The 11,293-nt window shown below is 41.0% G+C and overlaps 1 protein-coding gene across 1 annotated transcript; it reads left to right on the top strand.

Annotated features, from left to right (window-relative positions):
• Positions 1-4,239: 4,239 nt before the first annotated feature.
• On the top strand, positions 4,240-6,413 carry LOC149867192 (uncharacterized). Its single transcript, XM_090041229.1, has one exon. The coding sequence runs from the start codon at positions 4,240-4,242 to the stop codon at positions 5,305-5,307; it is 1,068 nt and encodes a 355-aa protein (XP_089897355.1). The 3' UTR covers positions 5,308-6,413.
• The last annotated feature ends 4,880 nt before the right edge of the window (positions 6,414-11,293 follow it).

Below are 11,293 nucleotides of genomic sequence, written 5' to 3'. Positions count from 1 at the left end.
ACATACATTTCAACAGGTCTCTTTGAATACAATAGCACTCAACATTTCCACCTCTGTTTATTTTCCATCACGCCCTGATAAGGGGGAAAGTCACCTGTGGAGGGCACAGTGGTCGGAGTATCAGACAGCTAGGAAGGTAAGGACACCTTCTGTTTCCAGCTTGTGGAAACGTTGGGTAGAAATGATGCCTGTCAGTAAAGGTAAATCCAGATGATGAGAACTGATCATTTTGACTGAATTCTGTGCTGTCTTAGACATGAAATATTTATTTACTTGCAGCTGATAAAATGTAATAGGTACCACAAAGCCTCAAAAGGCACTTGAAAGGAAAATGAAGTGTGTATATGTGTGTGTTATCTGGCAAATTATTTACAATATATAAGCATAAATGTTGGTTCTTTTCAGTTGGTGATCTACTAAGACTTAATGGAGTAACCATGCATGTATACTATTTTCTCTGAGGCTTTGGGGTTGTTTGGCTTCATGACATATATGGCCTGAAGAAACCAGATAATATTTGGACCTTTGGAATAGGTGCTGTAGGGGCACAGAATGAGAAATAAGGAGTCTTCAGTGAGCTCTCAGTCTGATTAAGTCTAAAATAGTGTCCATCTCTTTTGGTTTCTCTTTTCCAAAACCCTTTGCGATGTCAAACCTGGAAAAGAAGTTTGTCTTTCAGTTTAAAATACAGCTGGAACTTGGAGTGCTACATAAAACATCAGAGCTTTAATTACTCAAAATTAGGCTAGTGCAGTTCAGTGCGGTGCTACCAGCCTGTTCCTTTTTAGAGCGAAATAAGGCTGTAAAAGAGATAGTATAAAGATCAGGGGAGAACACATCAAACTAATTCTAACACCCAACAAACCCAGAGCATAAATCACTGGATATCATCTTGAAATTACTTTTTTATGGTAGGATCATCATTTAATGAGGAGGAAGACGGATCTTGCTTGCATTTCTCATTTTATTTTTAGTCTCGCTGCTAGGGGAATAAGAGAGCTATAACCTTAATCCTTCTGCTTTTCCACAGATCATACAATCATAAAAATTAGATATGGAAAAGACCTATTAGGTTGTCTTGCCCTGTCCTGTCTTCTTGAGGATTATATTCTCTGATACAAATATAAAGCCTTCTCTGGTAAAATCTTAAACATCTGGGGTTTCATTCAGGAGGCTATTCCATGATATAACAACATAAAGGTTTGAAGCGATTTTTTTTCCTTTAGAGAATCTCTTCATGATTGTTTGGAAAATACTTATCATAGTGTGGTAAATACTATAGAGCAAAATAGTTGTCAGGAAAGTACTTAGCTGCTACTGAAAACAATGCAGCTCCAAAACTCACAACGTCTTTCCAAAATCCCTTCTGCTTAATTCTGCAAAAACTAGTAGCTACATTTAATCCTTCAGAGACAGCTGGATGAGATTTTGAAGATAGCAGAATAACAGTCACATATCCCATCTACTCAGGATGCTAAACAAAGCATATGGTTTTGTGTATGAAAGATTGTGGCAGTCAAAATGGAAATGACTTGTTTGCACAGCTCTTTAATCTATTTCTTTCTTTCTGGGTTAACAAAAATAGTTTCTTTTCTGTTTTGTTTAGCAGTTTCCTTCCAAACAGCATTCTTCACCCAACTGTTTATAAAGTTCTATGAAATCATTGCAAATTCACTGTGAAATCACAAATCACTGTAAATTGTGAAATATTGAGCTCTAAACCCAGGAGATCGGATCTCATTTACAGTAAAGCCTCCTATGCTACCAGTGTAACAGCACCTTGAAGCGGACATAGAATAGATAACATTGCCACAGTGTTAAGACTTCCTTTAAATCTAGCCGGTCCCAGGACCAGGCAAGTTGTCACAAGGCAAGAATGAAGAAGGAGAAAAGAAACTAATTGTCCTATCTTTAAGTGGTTTACAAGAGCTCTAGGTAATTTTCTGAAAATCTGTTTGGCTTTGACTTCTCCCATCTTTACAAAAACACAGGGGAGGAGGGAAAATGAACAGATGTTGCAAGGTGTGGAGAGACCTTCTGGTTTTAATCGCAGGTAATAAAATAGATTACAATGATTACAGCCCTGGTGTTAGCAGATATTTTAAAATTAATAATTAAATGTAACTATGATATCTTTGCTGTGTGCTGAATAATGTTTCTCTGCAGGCACATGAGGCTTCAGCTCAGCTAGACAAACACTGTTGATGTCTTGAACAAGAGGACCTCCATTTAAATTATTTCTGATGAACAGATCATTTAGTGATCTCCTACACTGGATGGTTCCTTGCAAGAAAATGTTGACTGTAATTCAGTCTTGTATGATATATTGAAAAAGATGCATTTTTGGGAATAGCTGCATTGCTGATTTCAGATCCTTAAGGCTTGACTAAGTTGCTTCTCAATTAGCTTGAGGAGCTGTCATGATCAGGTGACACAAAACATTTCCTCCCTGAGTTTCAGCACTGTGTCTGAAGCATCACTCCATCCTAGTAACCAGGGGAGTGAGAGGAGTTTCACTTCCTTAAGCAAGGTCGGTTGATCATAGCAGGGTACCAAGCACATTAAGTTGGAACTGTGGCAGTCAGGCTGTCAGCCCAATGGTGGAGCTTTTTCACAAGGGCTAGGGACAGACATTCAAAAAGCCTGAGCCTGTATTAATTCAATCTTTGAAAGTTAGTCTAACCTGCAAAGCTTGAACCGATTTGGAGCTAGATAGACATTCCCTTTTCATTCCAGAAATGAAGACAAGCCTGCAACAGCTCAGGCGAGAGGCTGGGGGGCACTAAAGCAGCCTCCCTTCCCTTCCACAGAGCTGAGCTGAGGGGGGTATGGCCAGGCCCCAGCAGGATGCTATGATTAGGGAGGGTTTTCCCCACTTCTGAGCAGCCCAGCAGGGAATTTTTATCACCCCTCAGTGTTTGTCAACCCATTATGAAAACAACAGAGGGATGTTACCAGCTACCTGTTGATTCTATTTTTGTCTGAGTGTGCCACAGCTTGGAGGTAGCCAGCATGTGATCTGCTAGTTAATGCTGAGAGGTGTCCGTGAGGGATGGGGGAATGCCTCCTTAGCAGAGAGTATGGAGGGGAGGGGGTGAGCAGAAGCCAGGTAGAGCCTGCAGTCTCTGCTGGAGCTGCAGCCAGGGAGCAGAGGGGAGGGGCAAGCCCTGCTGTGGAGTTGAGAGCCCTGCCCAGCCCAGAGAGTATGCTGGGATGCCAGGGGAGTCTGACTTAACTTAAATCAGCAAGAGGTCTGGGACAGACATTGCATAAACTGGTTTGAGCCAAATCAGTTAAGTCTGATACTACACTCAATCAGATTTATCTCAAACCGGTTTCAGCCATTTTCAAACCAGTTTATGTGCACTGAACATCTGTTCTGTTACAGGTTTAAACCAGTTTCTGATCACTTGAATTGGTTTATGTATAACGTCTGTAACTAGCCAAAGTGTATACCTGATTGTCCAAGACACTTTCTCACACAGGGAACTGGGGTTCTTATGGTAGCAATTGTCATCATAGTCTCTCTTTCTTAAAATTCATTTGTATTCTTTAAAAGACTCCTAAAATATATCACTGGCCTTCTGAATACATCAAATGTCCTGTTATCTTCTGTCATCAATAGTTGTAGTGGCCACTGCAAATAAGTCTAGTCCTTACATTAATGGAGATGTGGAGATGATCTCTGCACAGTAGCAACTGGGAGGGGCCACACTGAGATCAAAATTAAGAATTGTCAAAAGCACTGTTGTCTTATACTTCTATGTGGAGCAACAATTCAACTAGGCCAACTTGTTCTTATGCCCTTGTTCTCTTTGTCGCTGTTTATAGGCATTAGTGTGGGAAAAATCTTAACAAGAAGTAAAGCTAGGTGCCACTGAAAAGAGGATGGTATAAGCCAGAAATAAACTGAAACTTCCCTAGGGTATAACTCAGAACTAAGGATTTCTCTCTCTTTCTCCCCTTCTTTAAGTAGAAAATCTTAAATAGATCCCTTTTAAAACCCACTGTGTGTGGTTCTTACTGAAAATTATTTTATGTATTTATTAGCATAACTATTTTTCACTTAGTTATCAAATAGGTGTCATAAATTATATCCTATAAACAGTAATAGAAAGCTTATGTATCTGTTAACACTGTAACTATCCTTTCTTCTTTTTATTATGCTCTACATGTAGTGTACATTTTTACAATATATGTCCCTCTTATTCCTCTTTCACAGTACACAGAAGGAGGCAGATGATGCATGCCCACTACTTTACTTGGATTTGGATTCACTTTTCCTTTGGAGCCTCTGAATTTTATCACCCATGTCAAAAAATCTGCCTCTGCAAAGAAGGGGCCAAGTTTGTAAACTGCTCTGGAGCCAATGTGACTGCTGCCCTCATCTTTCCTCCTGAGACAGAGCACTTGGATTTGTCCAGCAGTAACTTGTATTCTATCCCAAGCAAAGCTCTGGACTCACTGTGGAAGTTACAAGTTCTTCTTCTAAGCGGGAACTACATTAGTAGGATTGAAGCGGGAGCATTTAGCTCCCTAGAGAGACTCCAGAAGCTTGACATTCAAAGAAATGAGATTACAGTGCTTGGAAGCAGCTTTTCAACAGGCCTCAATGGCCTCAGAGATCTCATTTTGTCCTACAACAGGCTCCAGAAACTTTACTACAGAAACTTTCAGAACTTTGAAAACCTTCAGAAACTCAACTTCCAGAACAACAACATCTCCTCCATAGAAACAGGGGCTTTTCGGAGTCTGACCCGCCTGAGGCAGCTTCATCTTCAAAATAATCACCTCCTCAGCCTCCATAATGGGGTCTTCTCCATGCTACAGCATTTAGAGGTTTTGAACTTGGAGGGCAACAGGATAAAGACCATTGCTCCTGGGATCTTTACTTCCTTGAACAGCCTTACCGTACTTAATTTGGTACATAATGAAATAGAACATATCCGGTTCAAAACCTTCCTAACTATCCAAACTCCTGGGACTCATATCTTGCTCTCCTTCAATCCATGGTTTTGTGACTGTGACTTGCAGAGGGTCTTTGCAAAGTTGCACAGTGTCAGGAGGCTGATCTTGGATGACTATGACAACATGACATGCATGGAACCACACGTTCTGAGCAACCTGCCCCTGTCCTCCGTGGACACTCAGCTCTGCATTGCAGAGACTGTGACAGTTCTGGTCATTACTTTCACAGTATTCATTACTGTGGTGGCTGCCATTGTAATGGCTGAACGGAACAGGAAGAAAAGGACAGGCAAGCATTGGAGTGAGGAGAGCGAAATGTCTTATGAATCACAAGACTGACCTTGTCATTGTGAGCTTTCTCCAAAGCCTATGTTACTCAGGCATGTAATGAGCATGTTTGCTCAGACTTTGCTATTATAAGAAAACACTGAAGATTTTACCGTGACTCTCACCAGCTGGTGAAATGCCTCACCTGAAAGGAAAGGAACTGTTTAAAAACACGTCTTTAGAAAGGGCTTATTGGGCAGGCTGTTTCTACCTCTAGGAAGAATTGGGCATTGCTTGTTTCTTGTGATCTTAGCAAAGGCTCTGGTGAAAAGGATGTTTGCACTGAGACATTCTGTTGTGCTACTGACTGTTGTTGCTGGAGATCATCGAAACAGATTAATTTAAATATCTAATTGTTTTTCACCATTTGGGATGTTTTCTTGTTGCTTTTGACTCAGCCTGGATGGTGAAATCAACTTTGCATGTTTCATTTACTGGTCCAGGTTCTCATCCCTGGTGAGGAGGGCTTGGCACAGATGGGAATACAAAGCATGGGGATGGAAAACAAAGATCAATTCAACACATCGCTGATTTGGGAACCACTCAGTACTCAGCCATTCCCCTTGCACATTCCCCTAAATCCACTGACTACCTACCACCTCCAGTTTGACTAGTTGGGGGGTTACCAGGGGACAAAGAGATGTCAAATATGTCCTCTATTCCTCCAGCCATGCCTCCTACCCCATCTGTAGGGAGAGATTGCTCTAGAAACAGCTGTAGAGACTATGCAGGGGAGACTGCTCACCAGTGAAGTAAGTTGGCTTTGGGTAGCTTTGATTCACCACAGCACAACAGAACTGGCTTAAAGCAAGGAGGATCTTGTTCTTGGTTTAATCGGAGACATTTTCTGCTTGTCCCTCTCTAGCCTGGTGATGAAGTGTTTTGGTTTCTAACAATGCAGAATAAAGTCAGATTTTTTTTTAAATCCCTGATTTTGACATACAGTCCTAAAAACATTTATCTTCCTATTTGGTCTCGTACATAGCCCAACCTTTTAGAAAAGCCTAACCTGAAGTGCTGGGCTGCCTTGTGGCATCCTTTTCATTTTTTGCCAGAATTATTTCATGCAATAAATCTTACACATGCTCAAAATTTATTTACAGCTAAGCTTAATTGGCTTTGTAACAGTGACATATTTTATAAATGCTTTATGCTGCAAATAATATATGAACTGTGTGCTAAGAAATGAATGAGCTTTCCCAAATGTTCACTTTTTTGGTGTACACTAACAGAAATGACTTATTTAGAAAATTATAGAATTAGAGCAAGGTCTTTATCTGGGACAGTTCAGCTTAATGATGATGACTTCAGAATGGCTATGCCAGTCTCTGCAGCTGATGATCTAATTGTTGAACTATAACAGTATATATTCACTGAAATGTTAATTTTAATGACCTGCAGTCAAGTTACTCCTCTTCAAGTAGTTCAGTTCAACTGAGAGCAGCCAGACTGGGAAACAACACTTGAGTTGCTCTGTCTACACTGGCACTGTACTTACCTGTGACTGGCAGTAAGAGATTACGGAGGGGTGTATCCCATGATTTTTAGTGTTGTGGCAAATAGAGTTCCTCAACAAATTCATTCCTAGGAACAGTGAGAGAATGTGTCTGTCTTGTGTGGATATAGAAAAGGAACTGGAAGAAGGCATTTACCCTATGAAGTGCTTATGTTAGCATCATCTGTGCTAAGCTCCAGAGAGTCACCCCACACTCTTGTTTTTCTCTTTCAGTTTTCCAAACACACTAAATTATTAAACGTTTGCTAAGTGTTTCAGTATCCTTGGGGAGAAGGTATTCTACATGTGCAAAGTGTTATTGTGTTGTATGATGCCACAATGGCAGTGGGAGAAAGGCAGAAGGCATGGTAGACTTGCAGTGTATGCATCTGATGAAGTAAGCCTGCTGCTTGTGAAAGCTTACGCTATCTATCTCTGATTTAGTTTAAGGCCTTGTCTTCAAGGGAGAAAATTGATTGCAATTTTCATAGAAGTTAGCTACCATATTTACTCAAATCTAAGATGACACTGAGTTCAAGAGGACTCTCCAATACTTAGATTCCATACATGGAAAATGTATAAATTTGTTATAATTTTCCATGTATACAACCTAATTATTGGAGGATCATTTTAAATTCATCCCCCACACCACTGCAGGGGGGCAGGTGGTGTGGGGAGGTCAAGCAGCTTGCCTCCTGCTTGTGTCTGCCCCACTCCCACCTGCCTTCCCCCTCTGCCTTTATTCCCATTCCTCCTCTCCAACCTCTGTCTCCCTCTCCCCCCACCTTTATTCTGCACCAGCAGGATTTGTGCAGGGTGCCGGGGGAACAGAGCATGGCCCCAGCCACATAGCAGCAGCATAGCAGCACACATGCTATGGGACTGGGCTGCAAGGTTGGTAGGCAGGCTAGCCCAGTCAGGAGGGGAGGGGTCAGAGGGCTAAAAACAGCAGTCAGGGTTGGGGGAGTGGGAATAGTGCAGCCCTGGGGCTGGGGTGAGCTACTGGACTTTCCCAGCCCAAGGCTGTGCTGTGAACATGTACAGACACGTTCCAGAGATCAGGGTAACCCTTTCTTAGATTGGGTTAACCCAATCTTGGCCTAAGTTAGTATACCTACTCAGATGGACTAATTTATATTGGGCATACGACTTTTGGTTGATTTAAGTCATCTGCATGCCTGTACAATTAGGCATTTAGATCCCTAACCCTGGTTAGGTCAATCTAACTGTAATGAAATATGTTGCTCTGAAACAGCAGGGTCAGCCAGTTTCCTCATTTAGACATGGTGTAATTGAAATTTATTTTTTTTGCTACTTGGGTTCTACAATCAGCAGGAATCTTGACCTTCAGACTGAACTGACTAACAGAATCAGAAACACAGGTAAGAATTTCAAGCTGTTGCAGAAAAGTGCGTGGAATAACAGCAAGCTGTCAGCTAAGGTGAAGGTACAAATCTGAGACCTGCGTGCTGTTATCCCTGTTTTATGGTTCAGAAAAGTGGACTACATATGCTAGGCATATCAAGAGAATAAATAGCTTGCACATGAGATGTCTGTGTAAGATCCTGGAAATAAAGTGGGAAGACAGAATATCAAACACAGAGGTACTAGAGCATGAAGGATTGACACACTTGGAAAGCACTATCAAGAAGAAAAGGTTGCAGTGCATTGGCCACAGCTGGAGAACGGAAGAAGACTGTATCCCCATGAATATTTTGTATAGTGAGATTCAAGACCACTCTAGAAAGTGAAGTCACCCTCTATGGTGGTACCATGATGTGTGAAAAAATGGTATGAAGTCGTTCAACACCAATGTAGAAAGCTGGGAGGAGCACACATAATCCCATCTGATCTGGAGGGAAATTTTGGCACTGGGTGCAGCTCAACATGGAGTGGCTTTAATCGAGATGATGGAAGCACAGCAAGGAAAAAGAAAGCGGCATGCTGTAAATTCTTGGAGTCCAACTCAGACAAAATATGGATTTGTGAAACTTGTAACAAGCTGTGTCACGCTCACGTTGGGCTTGTCAGCCACAAATGGATTCATCAGGCATCAACCTAGACCTCTTACATATACATTGTGATCCACAGGATCTACAGTTGCCTTCTAATTGAAAATGGATCGAAAATCATCCCCATATTAGTGATGTGCTGTAGACAAATTCTTTAGTGGAACCTGGATACCTGTTGTAAAAAATATTATCCAGGGATATTTGTTGTAGTTGCAAAAATTATAAGCATCCATGTTTTACTTCATGTACAGCACAGTTGTTCTCATGAGAACAGCTATCTTTTCTTTCAGCGTTCTGCTTTTTGTTTCAACTACTGAGCCTGTAAACCTATTTGGGTGCATATGAATTTTCAGTGTTTTGTGGTGTAGCAGACATAATAGTTTGAAGGAAATATACCAGATCTGATAATAAAGCATATGGCATACTGTCAAAAGGATTGGAGACGTAGACATTTTTTGACGTAGACAATACACTCGATCCGTCTAAGCCATTCTCAGCTCCCTGCCTTCTTCAGCCTACATCTATTTCCTGTGCATTCTGATGTGGGCAGACCTAGCCTTATGGATTTCTCTTGTCAGCAATCTTCAGCAATCCCTTGTCATCAAGGATGATTGTCTTTCGCGATGGTTTTATCGGTGGGTCCAAAGATGGCTGACGAGGCCAATCCAGAATTGACAGACTCTGTTGGAACTTGGGCACGTGTCTCCGTGCGGGGTGAGTGGCTCCAGATTCTTGATTCTGTCCATGAACCACTTTTTCTGTAGCTCCTACTTTTTCTTCTCCTGTTGTTGTTGTACAGTTTCAAATTACTGAGATCCTTGCAACAGACTTCCTCCGTTTGGGGTGGTACTGAGGAGGCTACTACGAGTTGGTGTAAATGTTGCATTTTTTCAAGTGGGTCTTGAGGACATCCTTGAGGTGCTTTCTCTGCCCTCCTCGTATGCCTTGACTGAGCTGGGAGAATAAAACTTGCTTCAGGAGTCTGGAGCTGGACATCTGGATCATGTGGCTGGCCCAGCCAAGTTGATAGTTGATGTGGAATGACCATTGCCTCTGTTCCTGGTGTTTGATTGCAAGAGGACGCTAATATAGGTGCATCTATTTTCCTATTGGATTCAAAGGATCATCTGTACAATTAATACAGAAGACACTGACCCTTAACTCAGAAATGGCAGGTGGTTTATATTCTTTTCTTCCTGCCTTCTTGAGATTCAGTATGTCTAAACAAGAAGCAAGCTTGTTAAATTCTTGAACCTGGGAAATTAGATGCATTTTGTAATGCTCTGTAATTGCAATTTAAGGGTTTTCCCAAATACGTGAAAGATTTGGTCCCATAAAACATGAAATAGCTACCTATTTCTATCTTGCCCTCGTCCCTTCTATCAGAGTATTCAAACTACTTGAGAGCTTTAATTTGCTCTTATTTCCTTTTATCAACTCACAGAATGCTCTTAGGGTGTTGCAGGAAGTGATTTCTGAGCTTCTTGATATATTTTTTAGATCTTCTGCCTGTCTTTTCCATTCTAACCTTTTTACCTCCTCCTGAGTGCACTTAATTAAACAGCCAGGACAGGATTTATATCAGATACCTGACTCAGTGGCTTGTTTTAACTGCTTTTCTTCCTTTTCCTGTCTAAATCTTCCCATAGTGCATTTCTTCCCTTGGGTGGTGTTATTAAGAACCAGACATGTCATCTCTAAGCTTCATCAGACAGACAGGATCCCAGGGATTATCTTCATCTAACTGGGAAGATCCACCTGCATTGTCTATTGCAGGTTGACTGACAAACTCTTGAGTTTGTTGCTTCCCTTTTAAGTTTGCCACGATTTTTATCCTTTAAGTGTTTTGTTATGACTTATGTTTACAAAGCATTTCCCCAGAACTATACTATTCTGAATTGTTCAGCTAGTCTTTCCCACTGTGAATGGCGCTTGGGACCCTATGCATCCTGTAACCGGTCTTCCAGCCTCTCCACAATCAGTCTGTACCCATTTAATAGGGATTACGGACTGTTTGATACTGACTACTGGTTTCCTAGCTGTCTCACCAATTTGTGGATGTATGGCCAACATGTATTAAATACATCCAAGGTTAATATTGAAACCATTCAGAACTCCAGCTAAGCAGGCCCAATTAGTTTATGAATAAAAGACAAAGAAAGGCCTATTGCCCCCTTGGAGAACAGGGTCACACTGTTACCTCAGGTAAGAAATCTACCAAAACATGTATGACCACTTAGTTTTAGTAAAAAGATCGGCAGATATTTTTAGGATTTTTCTAAACTTCTTTAACTAGTTTGACTAATTTATCATTGTTTGAAATATAGTTCCTTGCAAAATATGGGGATTTTTTTTTAAATTGTAATGCATAATTTTGACTTTTTCAAAATGAAAATGTTAGGGTTTGCTTGAAAGCAGCATTTTTTGACATTGAAAGGTAAGAAGATTAAAAACATGAAAATAGAATACAAGGTTTCATCTCATGTTGAAC

This window comes from Crocodylus siamensis, chromosome 4 (assembly GCF_052110815.1).
Source record: "Crocodylus siamensis isolate JL-2025a chromosome 4, ASM5211081v1, whole genome shotgun sequence".
In the NCBI taxonomy this organism is placed as follows: domain Eukaryota; kingdom Metazoa; phylum Chordata; order Crocodylia; family Crocodylidae; genus Crocodylus; species Crocodylus siamensis.
The sequence above is the reverse complement of the archived record's forward strand: the minus strand, read 5'-3'. Positions and strand labels throughout refer to the sequence as shown.